Below are 22,299 nucleotides of genomic sequence, written 5' to 3' on the forward strand. Positions count from 1 at the left end.
CCAGTAGTGTGCCGGTTGATGTTTTATTTTTTTTAACAAATGGAGGATAGAGTACTGTCACGCAGCTCAAGCCATGCTGACTCATGCACAGCCTGACAACTACACACAGAGTAAGAGATTCCCATTCAGTGTCCTTCAGGAATTACCAGTAAGTCCTTAAGTACAACTGCTTGCACGCACATACTCTACCTGATGTGACCAGTCTAAGTTTGAAAAAAGTTTTAAACAATTATACTATATATATATATATATACTATATTGACATTAGGTGTCTTAAAAATGTATTTGCAATCAATGTCACTATTGCAGACGAACACTTTGGTCGTCATATTCGGATTACACGTCTTAGCCTCATATGGAGAAGCCAATACGAAAGAATCTAAATGTTACCACTGAGACTGTTCTGCTATCCCCCTCAGAATCTAACAGCACCAGAGAATTGACCAAATAAATCACTTGAGACTGCAATCTTAAACAGCATTCCTGCCTGCAGGCTGCTCACTGTAGTGCTAATTATATTTCTACTGTATGATGGTACACTGCAGAGTGAAGTGCCTCTTGAAAAGCTGTTTGATCAAGAGAGCAACTATCATTAACATTCGTAAATATGAATTACGTGTTAGTGTTGTGTCAGCTGCATGGAAAACTTGTCAAAAATGGCATCTTCTGCTAGAAACTGTAATCTAAAACCAAACCCAATTCTATTTTGCGAAGGTATTCCAAAAGCTGACTTATAGGAGTTGTGTGGGCCAAACATAAATTCTTACATCCATAGTGGATGCAAGCTCCCAAGGCTGCTCTCATCCCACTGAGAAATGACATAATGGGAAGTCTGATGAGAATCTGTCAGGACTCTTACCCCCAAACCTCAGCACCACCAAATAAGTGGATCAAACCTAAAGCCGCCCTCTTATCACCACTTCCCCTGTCTGTTTGGAGGACTCTGGTATCTGATGAATCCTTATCGTGGCCATACAGTGCTGGTTCACATGTCATGTTATCACACAGGTCCCTTCCCCAGGGCTCCCACAGGAAGAGTCTGTTCCCAGGGCACTACATGCTAAGTATCTCAACTGCCTTACGGTGAGGGGAAAAAAGCAGTGTGGTCAAGAGAGGACTGTGCAACTTTGGCATGGTCTGCCCAGTGGTTCTAACACTATGACGGTCCCGTAATATTTAACAGTTTTTGTTGAAGTTTGTTTGATGCATTTTGGTTTTGATAGTGTGCCACCTGGATTTGAGATACTACATGTTCTTGCAAATCAGCAACTGCCATAAATCACTAATTTTTATTCCACTTAAATTTACCATCAGTTTACACTGGCCTGGTTTCCCTAAAACTATAGACTGACAAGACTATTGTCATATAACCAGATTACAGAAAGCAGCAGCAAGTACGCTTGGTGACACAATAAGCTTTTTTTCTTACAATGTGTGTGTGTGTGTGTGTGCTAAATATGAAAAATTATATTTTATATTTATATATTATATTTAGATCTATTATATTTAGATCAAAAAGTTTGTAATGTCTCGTTCTGATTGTAAAATGATTAAAGATTTTAAGCGGCTATTTCAATAAAAAATAAATAAATACGATATAGGCCCACTAGAATACTTTATTTGTATTTATTGTATTTATTATTATTTTACTTGTTTCTAGTTGGTCATTTTTAATATTTGTGATGATTATTTTTTTTCACAAACTTTATGAATCATATTTGAACGCTTAATCACCTTCGTGCCTACGCTACTGGAGTGCATAATAATTCACCTTTTTAATTGAACAGCACGAGTAACTTACAAACGCGCTCACACTGTGTCACACACAAGCAAAAATTAAACACTTCCCCTAACGCCCCGGTGTGTACTTCACTGTTTGTTTGGGGTTAATTAATAAGCACTTTGTCGTTTATTTTAACTATGAAAGTGTAACTATGAAATGAGGAGGTAACTGAGTCAGAGTATGTGGGAGGTGGAGGGGGGTGACAGGGGACTCCAAGCGCGTATTTCATAATACCACGCATGGTGACGCGCAGGGGACCTGCTGCTGATGCCGCTGCTGTGAAACGGTGCTATCCTGCGCCCTCGTCCCGTTTCTACTTGTGGCAGAGTTATGAATCTCCTTCTACAGCACTTTATCCACAACCTGACCATCTAAGAGAGATATGTCCGCTCAAGGGTTGCTAAGTAGTGTTTTCTCGTGCTCTTTAAGCCCCAAAACTATTTCCAAGCGGAAACTGAGGCAGACCAGGAGCTTGGACTCGACGTTGATGCGACATTATGGTACCGAAGCTGAGGAGACGTCGTATAAGGTCAGTGACCTGACGACTGCATAGGGCAGGTGTTGACCTGAGTGTCATAGATGATAGATCAGGTCGTAGGTCACTAAGGTCTGTAGGCGTTGTTGATTTTTATGATGATGACTGTGATGATAGTAAATTGGCAATAAGAGTTTAAATGAACCGAGAGATGGCAAGTTTTTCAAAACGTGACTAACAGAGTGATTCATGATGTTTACTTACGTTTTTTTATGTTAGTTTTATATGTTATATGTTAGTTTTATTTTGTCGTTGCGTACATGAAGTATTCCTTACAAATAAAGAGAGCTCGAGAGCGAACAGAACTTGAGCGCATAGCCTTGCACAGTATCCAGATTCCGGAAGTGGCTGGAATACCCTGAAGGATGATGTACCCAAATACAGAACTGTCTGTATTTTTCCTTTTATCTTTAACGAACATGTTTTCAAATTTGCTTGCTGCACGTGCTCTACTTTAAATAACTGTTAAATTTTCTCAAATGGTAGAGAAATCGGAAGGAAATCGCCCTCCTCCACTATTGCAACATCACCAAGTCTGTGACTAAAAGAACTCGCACATTAACTTTATTGTGTGGACCTTTGATGTACTACGGTTTTACTGCTGCGTCACTGGACACAAAAAGTGATTCAACTCATTCCTTTTGCTGAAATGATGTCAGTAGAAGCCTTTGCTTGTGCTAACTTGCTGGTGTCTGTTGAAAGAGGTGTGACTGGAAAACTTTGATACATTTGGCAAGTGTTTCTCACTCACTCAAAAAAGTGTTTGTTTCTTTTTCTCACATCACTTTAAGGTGGAGTTCTGAGAAAAGCATCTGTGATGCCTGTCCTTATCAAATGCGAGTCTTTTACCTTTCTTTTGTTATTTAAAACATTAATCAGAAATGATTAACATCAAATTGAGGGGAAAAATATTTATTTTTCTACAGTTATGTATGTATTAATTCATCACAAACCCAAAGATTAATGTATTGCCACACCATGTAAAATAGTAGAAGCAGTGCAGTAAATGCACAGTTAAAAGCAATGACATTTCTATTCTAATGAAAAAAATCACCTGAGTTATTACTACAAATTAGGGCCTGTACACATGAGAAAAGATTACCATCTATGGTGTTCATCTTCATGAGAAGGTGCCTTACTATATTGTGTAATCAGCAGAAAAGAAAGGGAGAATATTTACTTGCATATTTAATTTAAAATCCATTACAATGGGCATTCTTGTCTCTTTTTTGTTAGAGATAAATCTATTTCAGATTTATAGTATTTAACAATGTCACATGGTCATAATTTGAGCCAATCTGTACTGCTGCACTTAAGCTGGTCCTCATGGTAACACTGTTTGTTTAGTATAATGGAAATGTATTACAGATGTGACAATATAATAGGCTTGTAATGAACACCAGGTATCTGGTCTCACTTTTAGTCATCAACAAGAACCCAAACCCTACAGCCAGAGCCCTTAGAAATGTAATCACAGTAAATCTGAATGAAGCTGATTAATACTGAGGACAGCTCTGTGTCAGGGAGGATAATTAATGTGATTTATAACTTGCTTGCGTGCTGCCTACGCCATTGTGCTCAGAGAGCTGCACTACAGTCTAGTTCTTGCCAAGCACTGTGAAGCTAAAACACTGAAACTCCACTGCGGATAACAACCTTGGATGTATTCCAAAAGAGTAGTTTTTATATTATCATTAGTACCTGAAGATCTTTACCACTACTAAGACCGTTTGGGGTATTTTTTGACAGTACAGCTGTACAGTGCTACTCAGCTCCAACATGCCACTGAGAAAAACTCCAGCCACTCTAGCCAGTTGAGCTAAAGTCTTAAGTGTAAGGTCTTTCCTGGGGAATCACATGACCACGCTGTCAGCTTACACTGACAGTAAGTAAATGCCTTAATCTATGCGAACCACACTCTAAGTCAGTGATGAAACTCACATTTTCTGGGTGTGCAAATATCCAGCCAGCACTTCATTCAGAGACAATAGTATCCAAGATACAGTCACAGTAACATTGGTGAAGTCAGGCTGACACCCTATAACAGCCCCATCTCTACAAGACTCTACTTTTATGAGGTGTACAATCTGTGTTGTAACTCTGGCCATACAGGCCTCTTGTTAAAATGCACACCAGGCTCCAGAGCTATATCACAATGAGTTAGTAATCAGTGAAAATCATCATCATTGTAATGTGTTTAGTCATACTGTGTATCCTAATTAAGGTCTGTAGTCTAGCAGAGGGCATGCTCTGTTTTTTGTCTGTGACATATGAGTCAAATGACTGGCAAATGGGAACTTACTGTAGCATGATCCTGGCATGAAAACCCTTCCCCTTGTTTAAAAGGAAGTGTCAGTGAGGTATTTTTGATCTAATGCTACAAATGACCCTGTGTTTTCCATAGGCTGAATGTCACTATGCTCTGTTAGAAGTGTACTCACCCAGGGTCTCAGTAGTCTGAGCTGAGATGAAAAGCAGAGACATCTGGTTTACATGAAGACAGCCTCTACTCTTATTTCTCACAGTACAGCAGCATGACCTGGTCCTTGGCTACAGTCCCTCAGGCACATATTTCTTCCCACAGGAGACTATCCGTTTGTGTGGCATGGAGCTAAACCTGCTGGCTTGCGACTGCAGCTCCATAGCATCCAGTTTGTGTCTGATATATGTAAAAATATACAGTGGGCTAGATATAAATGCAGGTGTAAAATCATCATTTCACATCAAATCTCACTTTCAAGTACCTTTGTGTGATTACATAACTGATATATATGATCTGCTTAGTGTAAGTCAGAGGCTATTCCCAGCCTCAATAGCTGGGTAATTAGCTGGATACTCTCTCTGTGAAAATGCAGTATGTGCCTCCAGCAAGAAAACGATGACATAATATGGTGTAAAAATTAGTTGGGCATGCTTAATAAGCTGATATGAATGGTAGGTATATGAATACTCTGGGGTTTGGTTATTATATAGGCAATGTGTCTATCTTTACTCTTTTCCCCAGTTATTCTCTAAGTACCACCTTCAACAGTGTAGCGATACCTTTAATTTGCACAGATCTCCTGTGTATATCTTCCTGGCACTGATTTTCTGAACTGATTTTGAGGTGTTTTGCACACCCTTGAATATCATCACAGCAAGTATAACTGCTCCACTGCACGTCAGTTGCTGTTTAATATGACCGTGGTGGATCATTTCTCTGATCCACATAAGTGCCTAGAATTGGTCAGAGTCACTTTTTTTGCATTCATTCATTCTGGTTTTGTATTTCATTTTGGGTTGTTATTGGAGTAGCTTCTGTGTATGTAGACCTTGTGAGATATTGGAAAATACTGCCTTTTGGCTAAAATCTTCATGTAAAATCCCAGCTTATTAACTATTATTCAGTGTCTTTCTTTCTTTTTTACAGTCTGCTTTAATAGTGTCCACATTAACTCATGTATATGGGATATGGTGCCTTTGAAAGGACCCCAGGCAGCGTGTGGTGCAGTCTTAATTAACTTGATATAATGCAAAACACTTCCAGATAAATACTATTGTAAGTCACTCTAAACAGCCAGATCAGATATATTATCATGCACAGAATACTGTCATTAGAATCACTCTTAACCCATATAGGGTTAATTGATGCCTTCTTTATTCTCACTCATATTTATATAAGCTATACATTTACATTCTAATTCAACATGGTAGTAAGCAAAGTTGCAAGTTGTAATGTTAAATTTCAAACTGAAAAACCATTATGTGTCATAAAACATACCCATTGTGTGTTTTATGTGTCACATAAAACACACAATGGGTATGTGTGAGTGTCCCATTACTTCTTGAACATATTGGCTGAATGATGAACGATGCACAGAGAGCAAAGCCTGAGAGCACTCGTGTTGTATTGTTTAGATGGGAAGTCATCTGCATTCCTCTGAGCTCCATGGAGGAGAGATGGCCTGAAGGAGAAAGAGCTTGCAGGAAGCTGAAAACTGTTCTCTGTTAAAAAGCCACTGAAATCTCTCAAAAGGAAATGAACTTTCTTTCAATAAGGGGAAATAAATTTCAATTAAAATTCAGCTTCTTTTCAGAAAATGGAAGATTTAGAGACTCATTAAATCTTGAAGTGCTCCCTCTTTTACCATCCTTATCTTGGTAACAGTAAACCTGGAAAAGTGAAAAAGCAACAGCGCTGAAAGAATTTATCCAATTAAAGTTTACGAAGGCGGATAGTAATAAAAATATATTTTCAACTGAAGTGGCTCCCCAAAATCTCTCAGTGTGTATTGTACTTTCAGTACCACAGAAAAGCACTGGAAGCAATTCAGACCATCCTAAGACACTAAACTTTTCCATTGAAATTCAGGCTAATGTACTATTAGCGCTAATAGGGAAATATTTTTCTACCTTCATTATTTTTGCTCTATTGTTTTCAAGTATTACTAAAGATACTGTGGCCCAAAGAGTTCTCAAAGTGAATGAGGATTTCTCCACCCAACATCACATTCAAAATGGTTTGTTTCTGTCTGACATGCAGCTTCCTGTTTATCATCACCCTGTGTACTACTAACAACCTCATTCCAGCACTCCAGGAAGCAAAAGCCACTCAAAGTTCTACTCTAGTATACCTCAGACATAATCTTGAACAGAAATACATGGGAGAAGTCATCATTCAGTCATTATTTTTGTTCAAATAACCTCCTACATCTGAACATGCAAGACTTTTAAAAGAGACCACAGGTGTTCTAAAACATCAACCAGAGGGAGGCAATTCGCTCCTTGCAGAGGGGTGACTATGGGATGACTGCCATTGTAGCTCTGGTCTTCCTGTGTAAGCTACATATAAATCAGCCTGCTGTGTTTCCACTTATTTTACCTGATCAGAGCTCCTCTCAGAACTGTGTCAGTGGAGCAGACTATTCTGACATCTCTGTTACAATCATGTTGCATCTGTCAATGCGGACAATTCACCTTTTAAATACCTTTAATCTTCTTACAGACCTTTTTCTCAACAGAAATTCAGACTTATCATGGTAGGAAAAGCATAGTTGCTACTAATAACATATTATTCAAGCATTCAGGTGCCCCAGTAAGCTGTGACAGTGAGTCACAGACCCTGAAACTGAAGAGGATATGTAAAATTCAGCCACCATTTTTATTAGTGTTTTTTCTATTGTGTCTTGTCAAAATGTTTTCCATGAAAAACGACTATTGACACTTTTTTTTAGGGACCTCATGTAATTCCCTGCATAGCTTATTTAAATTTGGATATGAAATCACTGTGGCCAGTATATGAACTGAGCAGGGCATTTTACAATTGAAAAATAAACTTGGCAGTGCTATGTGGTGGACAAACTATGTAATGATGATGCTGTTTTTAAACTAATTCAAAAATATCCTTATGCATCAGCTCTTCACTGACTTTTCTCACTACTTACTACACCAGCCCACTTGAATTTAGCAGTCTAGCATTAGCACTTTTTTCAGTTGTTTTGACAGGGCTAGTTCCGCTGCCAAGACTGTGGAACCACATACAGCTATAAAAACAACAACAAAAAAACAGAATAAATTAAAACAAAACAAAACACAAAAATAATGCTCTCTAAGAGGTAGATAGAGACTCTCAAGTTGTTTTTATTTTTTCAGTTTAAGATTACTGGTAGTCAGTTTATTCTTGCAGAAGTCATCAGTCTTATTTGAAGAGTACATACATAGCATACATAACAACTTAAATCAGTTTACTTTTGGTCAGTTTCGGATACATTCGATATCTATGGCGCTTTATTTTGAACGTTTTCTTGTTTGTGCTGGTGAAATTAGGGCCTTTGCCTTGTTCTCCATAGCAACGGTGGCTGCTGAGGATCACGGGTATTGTAGTACTTACAGCAATCAGTGTCGCGTGCCGAGTAAACCACACTCTAATCGGCAATTAAACACTATTGATAGGGACTATTTTTTATAGTTCTACCACCATATTCTGCTACTCACATGTGAGCAAGTGATTTTTGACTGACAGGTGAGAAGACTGCCTCGTTCTGCCCTCTCAGATAGGTTTGTTTTCTTATTAACTTGTTGCTTGGCAGGGAGAGCACTGGCCCCTCCTGTCAAACCCTCCCAACCACTGATAGTGTCCCTCGCGTGGAAAGCGTCTGACCGTGATGTAGAGTTAACTCAGACCATAAACTTCAGTGCACGTTGTGAATACCTGGATATGTTGTAGCAGCGAGTATGCAGGCTGTGTTTAACTGGGGAGTATCGTCTGATAAGTCAAATGGCATCGGGTAACTTGGTATTGAGTTACTGAGTGATGAAGTTTGAGGGTCACGTCCGTGGCGACCAGTGTTTTGTAAATGGGGGACCGACTTCTTCGACTGAGCATCACCTATCTTGTGAGTAGCTGTTGTTTGGAGGTCCCACAATGTCACAAAAGCGGAGGAAATAATTACAGATAAATTGCATAAGAGACGTGACTTAATGTTAACACAGGACATGTAACGTTACGTAAAGCAGACAACGGTGTCTGAGAATCAAGTTTAACCTCTTACATTAAGAGTTACATAGTTTTTATTGAGCCTTGTAATTTTATTGAAACCTCACCCAGGTCTGCTTATCAGGCTACATTCCCAGAGCTGTTCTGTATATATATATATATATATATATATATATATATATATATATATATATATATATATATATATATATATATATATATATATTTCTTTAATTTAGTTCTGTATTAATGATAGAGATGTATTAATTATTGTATGACATTACCTTAAATGCAGAGGAAAAAATAGCATCTATCCACCCTGGCTTGTTAAACAGTCTGAAAGAGTGTATGCTGCTGAGCACAGTTATTTATTTATATAGGGAAACAACAGGATGTGAGTAATTGAATGACTTTTTGTGTTGGTACTGGTTGTTTCCAAGTTTTAAAGGACACACCAGTGTTACCTTTGTTTGTGTCAACACTCTTACACACAAAATAAAAAAAAATGTGGATGAAAGAATTGTAAGAAAATGTAGTTTTTAAAGTGAATTGAATTTGATGTAGAAATCTAAACAAACGAATGATGTGTAATGGCTCTTGTGGAAAACTCTTCCCATAATGCCCCATTGAATGGCTTCCTGAGCACTGAGGAATATTCATCACCTCAACTGGATCTAGTTCAAGTGAGGTTGAGTAGTGCAATCTATGCTTTCAATCTAACCATATTGTATGAACTACCTTGCACATTTCCTCTCATTGTATTCCAGGGAGCACTATTAAAAGCTTTGTGTTTCAGCAAGGCTTTGAATTAAAGTTTGGTACTGGTGCACAGCTCCAAGTGCAACTTGGTGTGCACTCACTGAATCAAGAGAGGGTTTAGATTAATTATCAGTTGATATATTTCATGGAATGTTTGCTTTATCTCTGGCTTTGTTGCAATGAATAAACAAATGAATGAATAAAAAACAAAAAGGGAACAGTTTAAAAGTCACTAAATTGATTGATGATTAATACGGATATCAAAATTGGAAAAGGAGCATTTTTATCAGCATGTAGTTCATATGTCAAAAGACAACAAATACATGTTTATCTTAAGACTTAAAGCACTGTAGGCTTCTTTCTGTAAAGTCAGATGACTCATGATGTTCTAGGGAAGAAGCCAGAACAAATGTGGTATTTTAATTGTAAGATTGTAACGTACTGGCTTTGTCAGTGACTGCTGCAATAATGAAGTCGGTCACATGTGAAACTGTAACCTCATACAGCTTTGACAGTGACTATTTTTTGTAACAACTTGTTTGATTGATGTGTGTATTATTTTAATTCACACATCCATCTCCTGATATTTAAAATAAGAGGAAAATGTAGATAAATGAGTTTAAATAATTTACAAAGTGATTCTATATTCAGAATGTCCCATCTAAACACTCAAGCCAGTTATTACGAAAGGAATAGATAAAGGGGTTTTTGCATTAAAATGCTGTACACAACACTTGGGATTCCACAAACAAAGCAATGAGATTTTGATTTGAGGACACCACTTGGCTGATGAACTGTGAGAACCCAGTTCACCATCACGTCAGATAGGAAGAAAGTCTCCACTCCCATATAGTCACACCAGAGGAATGTCTGAACAAAATGGGTTAGATAACTACAAACATGACTCACTCTTTGCATTTAACTTTATTTGCAACGCAGAGTGGAATATGAAACCTTCTTTATTTTCTTTGTTGTATAATATATGGTGCGTACATACATACTGCATTCAATGTGAGATGATCTTCAGCTGCCATGCAAAAATTACATGAATACCTCACAGTAGACAGCTGCCATACAACAGATCAACTTCACTAAGTAACAGATAGCTGACTATTATCTGGGGTACTATTCAAAGTTTAACAGTTCAGAAAGGATGCCATTGTCTGTCTAAATCCATTCTAAACACATTTGTCAAGCAAATATTGTGAGGATTTCCTGTCTGTCTTTTTCTCATGTGACAGTAAATTGCGTATCTTTAGGTTTTGGACTGTCGGTCAGACAAAATAAGGAGTCTGATGATGTCATCCTGGGCTTTAGGAAATTGTGATCAGTGTGTTTCACTATTTTCTGATGTTTTATATGCCGAATCATACAGTGAGTTGTGAATGATAGTGATAAATGAGTGATTTCTATAAACACAGTAATGATTAGTTGAAGCCCCACAGGTAGTGGACTGAAAAGTAGCGATACTAACAAATATTCATTAACTTATTTTCTTGCTTATAATGCATTATGTCTGTCTAAATCACATTTTTACACCACTAAGACATTATTCTCTTGCTAACCATACTGATAGTAGACATAAGTTGCAGAACTGTTGCATATCATTTACCACCTGGTTCTCAATTACAAACAGAGTACAGGCTAGTGGCCACTGCCCTTGTGCAATAAAGAAATAGCCAAAGAAAGTAGGTTTGTCATCTCACATTCTCTGTAGCTATTTATACTGTACTGTATGTGTATCAGGAAAAAAAAAAAAAGTATGCTACTGTAACACAGTCCTAATTCTGATTTAATGCGAGTGAGCCACTTTAGTGTAAGCCTTATCCTGATAATGAGTTACTAAGCCTCTTTGGAACATGGCTCCTATGATTGGCTTGACTGTGCTGGATCAAAGCACTGTAATCTCCAGCATAGAGATGCTCAAAGGTTGAGGATTTCAGATCAGATTATTTGCTCTGTCATTAGTACAGTACTAAACCCACAGAGTGGTTCATCTGTAGCAATGTTTACCAATGTGCAAAGTATTGTTAATGATTTAGATTCTATTGATATTCATGAATATTGATGAGAGATTATTCAGAGGTATGCACCCCAAATACATGTGGAATTGTGCCGTTTTTCCTATTTTACAAATAGAAAAAAACACAGTCAATACTCTTGCTGCTGTCTCTCATGAGACAACTGGTCCAATGTGAAACCAGACTGCATAAAAAGTACAGTACCAAGGCAGCTTCAAGAAGGTAACACCTAATTGGACATCTCTGAAAACAAACTGTCAGTTTCTGTCACGGGAAACTGCAAATGACTTGATGTTGTCTTCATTTTCTGCTGACAAGTGAAGCAGAAATATCTGTCAGTTCATGCATACATGGAGGTCTGTAGAGAGTGTGGCTGGTCATGAACTTTAAATGTGACAGCAATGATAGATGTATCTGATGTGTCCTCTGTGTGTGTGTGTGTGTGTGTGTGTGTGTGTGTGTGAAAGAGAGAGTGTGTGAGTACATGTCTTTCAGTGGTTGTGTAGACAGATTTTGGTTTGAAACCATCCTTGTTCGGACATTTTGGCCAGTCCTCACAACTTCAAAGGGCTGTTTGATGATTAAGACTTGGTTTTAAGGTTCAGGTGAGAATTAGGTTCAGGTTAGGGGATGCATTATGTTGGTGAGTGTCCTTACAAGTATCGTAAGGCCAACTTGTGTGTGTGTGTGTGTGTGTGTGTCCTCAGGGTGACTTCACCTGGAACAGCGTGTCAGGACGCAGCGTTGGCCTGAAGCCCGTCCCCTTGCAAAGCCTCTCAGAGCTAGAGAGGGTTCGTCTCCAGGATGTGGCCTTCAGGCGATTGCTTCGGGATCGCGACCTTGGCTGCCACATCACCATCCCTAAAAGTATTAAAATGCACGCACGCTCACACACACACACACACACACACACACACACACACACACACACACACACACACACACACACACTCTTACAGTCCCCTTCTTCTTTACCAGGTTGCTGTTTTCTCCTAGGCAAAAGCTTGTCACAGCATGTTTTATAAAATATACACAGAACAGCAAAAGATGAGAGATGTGTTTTCCTCTCACTTTGTCACTGTCTTGCAAGAGCATACTCCTTAAATGGGGTTATGAATTAAGGTGTGCACTGCAAATTTTTGTCTTGACACTTTCTGCACAATTTGCCTGTGTTTGATAGTGAGAAATGAGCCAAGAATAGCCAAGAACAGGAGCATGTCATCTAGTATTTTTATTCAACTGCGACACCTCTGCCTCTTTTCAGGTCACAAGCCCAAGAAGTCACTTAGGAAGAAGTTGGATTCATTATCGAAAGAGAAGAGTAAAGACAAAGGTAATACAGGTCTAAATATACTCTTAATTGTAGCCATATACAATATTTTAAATTGGACTAGTAGTATCACTCATATTTGCCTTTTATTAAGAGGGTTTCAGTGCCCTATTGAGCATTATGATAGCAGTATAGAGGGAATTTCAGTGCACTCCCTTACAAATAGTCTATGAAGATAAACACAGCTCTTATTGAGGTCTGTGGGAGAGCCACTGAGTGCTGTCATACTTTTATTCCCTCCAGTTTCCAGCCTAGTCAGCCTCTGACACTTGAAAAGACACTCTTTGATCCTTTTGGCTGAAGCTGTATAGACTCACTGAAGCAGACATCCTCAGCTGTTTATACCCATGGAGCACTGAGAGATAGGAATCTTTACAGTACGGTAAAGGAGTCTCAGAGGGAACCATGCTCTTCAACTACCACACTGCCCCGCCCGCTGCAACAATCTGGCAGGAAAGTGATGTCCTCTTTCAGACAGGCAGTCGAGGGAAATAACAAAAACAATCTTAAGTGGTGGGTCATTCATTACAGCCTATCCTCCGGCATGGCCAGCCCCCTCTTTCCTCCTTTTCCTCTTTTGTTTACAAAGGCATCTCAGAAAGTATGTGCTGCCTGACTCTGACTATTGAGTGTGCAGTGCAGAACACTGCTCTTGATATTTCTCTTGTCATATTTATTCTGAGCAGCATTTATTGAAAAGCTCAAGTTTGAATGTAAAGAATGAATGAACACAGATTCAAAGGATAAAATATATAATATGCTCACATTACTGACACATCTAAAGAATAATTTAACATTTCCCTGTTGACTTGGAGCCAACAAGATGAACTTTAAGTCTCCCTGTCTCACCCTTCCCCCTCACACAGAGACTATGCCCCAGGTGTTTGGCATACCGCTGTCGCAGGTCATTTCCAACGACCGTGCGCACAAGCAGCGGCACGATCCCCCGCGGGAGGAGCACAGCGACCCCACCGAATTGATGTTATCCTTCCTTCAACTCACCTCCAGCTTCAAAAGGGCGAACAAAGAACTCTCCAGCAGCACTTCGTCTCTCAGCTCCACTTCCGAGACTCCTAATGAGTCACCTCTCCCAAGCACACCAGACGCAGTCCCACGGACTCGCAGGAGGGTAGGCTCGTCTGTCAATAGCCTTGACAGGTTGTTGTAGCGCAGCAGGGACTCTGTCTGATTATACATGCATGTTAGATTTCTTTGGGACTGTGTGACCTTTTTGGATAATCAGTCATTGGGTGGGTGATGCAGCCATTAAATGACTGCACCTCATTTTATCACTCATGACTCACTGTGTGTACGGTTGTCACCAATCTGCTTGACAGGGTGGAGTGTCCGTGGATTGCATCACTGACCTTGATGATAACCAGTCTCGGCTCTTGGAGGCCCTCCAGCTGTCCCTGCCAGAGGAGGCAGCTGGCAACAGGAAGAAGCGCCATGACAAAAAACTCAGCCTTAACCCTATTTACAGACAGGTGCCCAGGGCAGTGGATTCCTGTTGCCAGCACCTGGAAAAATATGGTACACATTATCAAAGTTCAGAAGTAACACTCTAAAAATAGTGCTAGCAGTGCAGCATGGTAATGTAATGCATATCTATATGGAAACTGACAACTCGGGAACAAATGCAGTTTGGTCATCACCTTATAAATCATACAGTTTGAGAATAAATTGGCACTAAGAGAGCATCATTGTCTTTGCCTAGGCCTACAGACAGTTGGAATTTTCCGTGTTGGGAGTTCAAAGAAGAGAGTACGACAGGTAAGATTTCAGCTCATTTAGCTTTAAAACACCTCTGCATGCAGGTGAACTGCATTGACTGTGAGCGGCATCGTTGCTGTATTAACTGTCACAACATTTCATCCAGCTTCGCGAGGAGTTCGACCAGGGATGGGAGGTACACTTGGATGAGGAGCACAGTGTCCATGATGTAGCTGCATTGCTGAAAGAATTCCTCAGAGACTTGCCTGATCCATTGCTGACAAGAGAACTCTACACAGCTTTCATCAACACAATGCGTGAGGAGAACACACATACTGTATATACACATACAAAAACAACCCCCTTCACTCACTTGCTGTTGGGATGGGATGAATTTCTTGTGCTACTGTCTGACTTATTTGAAAATGATGTCAACTTTTGGGCTTGTTTTTCTGCAGTGCTGGATTATTCAGACCAAGAGAGCATCATCCAGCTCCTGATATTTTTGCTTCCCCCCTGTAACAGCGACACGCTGCAGCGTCTCCTCTGCTTGTTGTCCACTGTGGCTGCTCATGCTGACGACAGCCTGGACAATGAGGGACAAGAGGTAAAGAAACTGCACCACACTTATAGCACTGTAAAGACAGGCGCAAGCAGCATCTACTTTTTTGTGGTCTGTAACAAGGTGAGATTCATACTCACGTGAGATAGCACAAGACAAGGTATCGATATTCATCGATCATTAATCACCGGAGGACCAGTTCTGAAGGCAGCCTGTCAAACATTTTGACAATTGTTGATTCCACTAGCAAGCTCAAGAAATATGTTTAGGAAATGAGCAGCTATCACAGAGTAATGCTGAAATTTTACAAGTTTAATGTGACTATGATTAATCCCAACAGCCAGCAAAAGGCAGTAAGACAGATGTGTGCTACATCTGCAGCTACTGATTTGAAGAAAGTGCTGTGCCAAAACGCAGAGCCATTATGCATGATGATCCATTGTGGGTGTCTAGATTAAATGATGCACAACCAGCATCACTCTGCTTCACAGTAAGCATGCAAACATTGTGCTTCTGCGAACATCATACTGTTCGGTGATAATTTGTTATTCCCCCAGTTTATGTGTTGTAAACAGGAAGTGTAGGGAAATTGTCACATTCTGTGAATACAGTTTATCTCACCATCTACATAATTGCATCTGTTCACTCTGCACCTACCAGATAATGATGTTTTTCTATTCCATAAAGCCAGTCTGGACTTTCCTCTTTATTTGGTGAACCATTTTTGCCATGCACCACTTTGTTTCAAATAGCTGGATATATGACTTGATTAAAGTAATGTGACTATGAATATGGTCAATCATCATTCCCACATTTCTATATTCCATTTAATTTTGTGCTTAGAAAGATATATGTTAGGAAACCATTATTATTATTACCTTTAACCATTATGATTCTGCTGTGGGCCCAGTCCCTGTATGTTTTATTATCATTTCTTCTGTGTAAATTTTACTATTTGACTTCTAATAATCACAATGCAGATTAATATTTTCCCACGCATTTAAAGCCAGTTTATTGGCCTCAGTCCCAGAGCATGCACACTGTAATGTCAAAGGAAAGGTTTGCTTGGTCTCTTTGAACAAAAGAAGGCAGAGCCAGCCTTATTGATGGTGGCAGGCCTGTGTTAGGTGAACATTCCCAACATGTCCTAGGTGCCAAGGAGAGTCTGTCTACAGCAGAAGACGCAGACTCTTAATGCGATAATTATTCGGTGCAAGTTTTCATTCCTGCGTGTAAGCACATGGGCAGATGAAAGGAAAATCTAGGGTAATTTAGCTGCATTGTTACCTTTCACATAAATCATTTCAGTCTCAAAAATGTGTCTTGTAATAGCGGGGTCAAATTTGAGTAATTACAGATAACATGATCTTAGTGGTTTACTAACAGGGCTGCTGAATAAAATAAGTTAAAAATTGAAGAAATTTAATCAATTAAGTCTCTATATAGAAGGCTTGCCCAGATGTATACAGTACATTGCTGTAACTCAGACTGTCCAGAGAAATAAAGTCTGTCCTCTGCTTTGTGTAGATAACAGGAAACAAGATGACGTCACTCAATTTAGCCACCATCTTTGGACCCAACCTCTTACACAAGCAAAAAAAAGACAAAGAGTTTGCGGTGGAGAGCTTTGCCCGTGCAGAGGAGAGTACAGCCATCATCAGCGTGGTCCAAAGGATGATCAATACATATGATACACTATTTATGGTAAGCCGTGCTCACTGTAAACCAGAAGGCATGAAAACAGTTAAAGGAGGCCCTGGGTTTAATCAAACAATCTCAGGGTATTGGTCAGGTCTTTTTGTTTATGGAGAATTCTTCAGCTTAATAGAGTGGAGCATCCTAATGAAATGTAAACATTAGCTTTATAGGTTCTGAGAAGGACAACGCTTTTACCATCACATGTAAACAAAGTAGTATCACAGTAAAACACAGAAATCCATGCAATTCTTTTTCTACTCCTGAACCTTATATAATGAAGTTCTCAGTGAATACTCTTTTTAATGCACGGCAAATGACAAGCCTCACTGAAGAGGTTAATAAGTGTCACTCCGGCCTCTGTTTTGTTAATACACAGTGATTGGGAGCAAGGGTAACTGGAGTATCTGACAATGATCTGTTAAGCAAGCCTGAGGGCAGAAAAAGCCCATCAGATGTTTTCTCTGCGTTATTAATTCCTGTTAGAATTCATTTCACATTATAGACATTATAGGCATTATGTCAACACGGGGAACACAAAACTGTTGGTGTACAAGAGCAATATGCACAATGTGGAAAACTTTGAAATATACATATATGCTGTGGTGACTGTAATTTGTATGGTGTACAGAGAACATAATCAGTTACTATGGAGATGTGTGTAATTGTTTAGTTCTGTTCATTTAGTTGAAGTGTGATTAATTAACTGAAGAAGACTGAAGAATACAGTTTACAACTCTTATTCTTTATTGTGAGCTTCAGTGAAACAGAGTTTTTGTTCTCCCAGGTTCCAGCTGACCTCCAGAATGAGGTGTTGATGAGTTTGCTAGAAACTGATCCTGATGTTGTGGATTACTTACTCCGGAGGAAGGCTTCTCAGTACTCGTGAGTTTCCGCCTTTTGTCTCATTGTGTCTGCTTGCATGTGTATGTGTACGTGTGTGTGCATGTGTGTGTGTGTGTGTGTGTGTGTGTGTGTGTGTGTGCGCACTGTCTAAACTTCTAAATGATCTAAATGAAGCATGTACATCGTTACTCATGATTATCATCCCCATGTAATTTGTTTTGTAAGATGTCTGCTTTTCTCAGAACACAAGTGGTCATATGCCTAGTGCTTACAGAAAGTTAATTTAATATTGTGTCTTCTTTGTTTATGCAGAGATCCAGGCCTGCTCAGAGCAGACGAGTCCTTCTCTCCTGCCGATCGATGCTTGTCCAATGTCTCCATCAAGGCATCTAGTGGAGAGGTGTCTCCCTATGACAACAACTCCCCTGTTCTGTCAGATCGACCTGCTGTGGAAATACCCAGATGACAGCAGTCCACTCTCAGACAGAGTCCCCAGGCTTTCTGGGCAGTGTAAACTCAGAGGTCATTCAAAAGACAGATCTGGCAGCACCTCTCCCACACTTTCTACCGACAAAGGTGAACTGAAATTCAGTGCAGCACATATGATTAGAAAGTGTAATTTAAAAGTTACCAGTCTCACATCTGTATCTTAAGTACAATGTGTAGCTGGAGCCTTCAGCTTAGCATAAAGCACAGTTACCTAATGGTAATGTGTGTGTTGAACTATGCATAAATACATAAACATTTGATCTATTAAATCAAACTAAGTAATTCTCTTAATTCTCTTGTTACTGTTAGAGGCCTCAGCGATTTGTGATGATGATGATTTCTGGGACACCTGGAATGAACTGTTAAACAAGGATTTCACTGGCCCTCACATCACTGGTAACAGGTTCCTCTTTACATGTTGTTGCAGATGGTCTTTGAGATATGTGATGAATGCTGGATGTTAACGAATGATCTCTCCCAGGCTCCCTCGGAGATATGTCGGAATGTGAGTCCTATGGATCGTCAGAGGGGCTGAGCAGTCACCAAGGTAACCACAAGTTGCCAGTCACACCAGCACAACCCTCACCAGGTGCGCATATTTGCAGGCCACACCTGCCGGTGACTCGCAGCAGCAGTGGTCCTGATGACCAGAGAGGGCAGAAACAACTAGAATCATCATTACATCACAGATTGAGCGGCCAATCAGGAGCCATTAGCTCAGACAACTTAGCAGCAAGGGCAGGGCACTCTCCATATTCGTTATTTAAAGTCAAGATGGATGGTTTGCCTCCCCTTCACTACTCTGGACCTCTGAGGGACACCCATATTTCTCACTCCTCACCTTCCCTCTTCACTGGTCAGTCTGACCTCCAAACTCCACAGCAGTCCCAGCGGAGTCCTGCTCCCCACACTGTAGATACAGCAGACGCCTCTGGACCTGGAAATGCGAAGGGCCGTGGTGCACCAGACTGGCAGACAGAGAGGTGGCATATATGGCAGATACTATCAAAAGACAATGCAGACGCCCTACCGGAAACCTTGGTGTGATGCACTCTTTGGGTTTGATGAACTACAGAGAAGATAATGTTTAGAGATTAGGGGTCTGTCTCCTGCCACATTACCTGATGCTGAAACTCTACTATTTATCTATAATTGCAGTACCAGTTAATGTAGACTGATAGAACTTTGCACCAATTTTTTCAAGACGTGTTATTATAGTTATTTTATTTTTTTGAGCGCTTAACTGTATATATTAACTATGTTGCATAACTATGATATAAAATAATTGTTTTATGTAAATTTCTATGTTGTTTGTAGTTCCTTTTAATATGTTGTTGAGGTCATTAAATATATAACAATTGCTTGCAACACAACCATCAGAAACTTGCATCAGACTTGAATGTCATAATTAGACTTGAATGTTAATGCTTAATTTGAAGCCATGAATGTTTTTTTTTAAGTGCTGAATGTAAATAAAATCCTGTTTGTGTTGTAATGTTGCTTTAAATTTGTAGTAAAACTGAAGCTAGTTTAATATAGAATTCTTCTTAATTGTGGAAGTGCAGTCTATGTCTCCACCCATGTCTTGATTTTTTTAAAAACCTAAAACTGGAGGATATGCTTATAGTGTAATATGAGATAATACTACACTATAAGTATATCAGCAAAAAAAATGTAATTTGTGTCAGTTGCTAGATTTTAATTAACTATGTGAACTGTCACATTTCAGCACTATTTTTCTGTTTATATACTTTTTGTGTTTTAAATGCAGGATTTTTTGTTAAGTAGCATTATTTACAGGTATATACATTATCTGTAAATGTACAGTACTCTGTAATTTAATGACAATTATCTATTCTTTTTCAGGTACCACTTAATAAACCATCTAAATTCTTCTATACTGTAGACACATCCCAAGTCTAGGAAAGAGGAAACATAAAGTTGGAAAAGTTTTGTGGAGTGACATGAGAAACTCCCCCAATCAGTTCAGTTTGGCCTTCTTAACAGTCTTTTATTCCTTCAGACAGTGGACAAAAATGGCCATGTGGTTGTAGCAGAAAGTGACACTTCTGATAATGAAAGAATGTTAACTGTAATGATATAATTTAACTGTAAATATAAAGAAGTGGGACCCATGGGCATTAATGGGATCTCTGTATGTCTTAATTGTATTCTGGTGTGTAATTAAGGCAAATGGGGTTTATTATATGCTATTACTTCTATTTTATACCTGTTAATTTATACCTCATGTTAACATCCTATAGGAGCCATATTTTCTGGTGCCAGCTAACAATGTATCTTAGTTATTTCCCCTAGGAATTTATTCAGAAATGGGCATAAGGATGATTATATGGTCATTTAATTGTGGTAGGCTGTGCAGATTCTTCTCCCTAGTATAAACCCTGTTCAGAATACAGTGAAACAGTCACCTGAACTGACCACGAGAGGGCAGCATAAGACCAGGGAAAGTGTCTTCTTTGATCATTGATTTCTTCAAACTGTAACCCATGAGCATTAAGGATTATGACTCACATCGAACAGCTGCTAGTTAGGTTTCCTTCTTAATAGACTCTCTTTCCTACTACAATAGGGATATTGATTTTAGGTTATGTGGATGATGGCTGTCTTTACTGTTTATTAAGATCTGCTTTTACAGTATTGATTTCTTTAAAGAGTATGTTGTGTTCTCTCAACATTCATTTTGCTTTTTATTAATGAAAATAAGAGAGCTGTGCTGAGGTGAGACAATAAATACACAGTCAAATCTATGAGCATTTAAAGTACTGGAGCCACAGCTATTTAGTATGCAATGATATAGAAAATGTCTGCCATTGAAATCTGGTAGAGATTACTGATAGTTAAAAAGAATATGGGAATGCATGTTTGGGAATACAACAGAATGATTACTTTCCTCAAAGTGATGGAAATGATTATGTTTGCTGGAATTGTGTAATTTAATAGACTGCATTATAATTTTGAGTTTTAAGGCATAGTAATAAGTAATCTGATTATGTTTTGACAGTGAACCATCTCACCCTGATATTAAACTCTTCCCTTGTTAAACAAAGCCAGGGGATTTCCTCAACACTGCGATTTGTGGTTCAACTTTCTGGGCCATATCTGGCTCCACAGCTGTGTGAGCCGAGCTGTTATTTGGCCATCGCACAGTCCCATTTTGTCAAGACCAAAGAGACAGAACAGGATGTCTGGATGTGTTTTACAGAGAATCTAGCCTCACTGCCTTCACTGTTGCATCTGCACCACAAATGGACCGGTTTGCCTTAAAAATATTCCTTCCAATGTCCTAACCACTAACAGGCAAAGCATGGCGGGGGGGACAGCCTGGAGATGCTTTTTTGCTCATTTTTGACCTACCTCCTCAAAGCAAACAGTCAAGATCAAATATTTAATTTCGCATCTTATCTTTGCAGCACTGATGGATGTAAAATGATCCTTTGGCAGAGAGCTGCAAGTGTTCCCAACAGGGGGTCCATCCTGTCTGAGTCCGCTCGCTGGCATCAGGAGCAGCTGCAGGGAGGACAGAGGAAGGTCACAGCCAAAATGAGGCTGAATGTCCAGAAACAAGAGAGCTTTGGCCTTGGGGTTTCAAGGTTGAGATTGATATACAAATCTCAGCAGAGCAAAAATAGAGCACAGTGGGGCTCATTAAGGTGTTAGCCAGGGCACAAAACACTTTTAAAGCTAATGCCACAAAGCCTCAGTCCATTTTCTGTCATTTTAGATACCAACTCTGGACTACTTAAAATTCTGCTGTATAAAGACTGCTTTTCAATGACTTGCTGTAGATCTAAATGCTTACTGACCTCAAAGATTTATTCTCCGACTTTGTTGTGAACCTAAATTTAACCAAAATTGAACAAAATCAAAATGTACCTTTAAGGCAATGAACTTCTTTTCATTTATGTGCTGCATTTAGATTTTCAGAAGTTTAGATAAAAAGCTATTTTGTGCTGATTTGTGATTCCACTTTTCTCCATTGAATCTGAAAATGTTTTTCTGTTACCTGTGTTCGGGAGGAACACTATACAGCAATGACAGTATGTGACAATAATTAGTGAACATAATGTCCA

At 39.3% G+C, this 22,299-nt stretch overlaps 1 protein-coding gene across 1 annotated transcript; it reads left to right on the forward strand.

The window, feature by feature from the left end:
* The first annotated feature begins 2,031 nt into the window (after positions 1 to 2,031).
* LOC108901611 (rho GTPase-activating protein 6-like) lies at positions 2,032 to 20,104 on the forward strand. The gene is given in 14 exon segments (XM_018703158.2): positions 2,032 to 2,312; positions 12,281 to 12,440; positions 12,838 to 12,906; positions 13,770 to 14,032; positions 14,241 to 14,436; positions 14,621 to 14,676; positions 14,783 to 14,933; positions 15,075 to 15,223; positions 16,706 to 16,882; positions 17,661 to 17,758; positions 18,032 to 18,161; positions 18,163 to 18,295; positions 18,518 to 18,604; positions 18,690 to 20,104. Coding segments are annotated over 14 exon segments (2,382 nt in total). The 5' UTR covers positions 2,032 to 2,165; the 3' UTR covers positions 19,256 to 20,104.
* Positions 20,105 to 22,299: the final 2,195 nt, after the last annotated feature.

The sequence above is a fragment of the Lates calcarifer genome, linkage group LG1, assembly GCF_001640805.2.
Source record: "Lates calcarifer isolate ASB-BC8 linkage group LG1, TLL_Latcal_v3, whole genome shotgun sequence".
NCBI lineage: Eukaryota > Metazoa > Chordata > Actinopteri > Centropomidae > Lates > Lates calcarifer.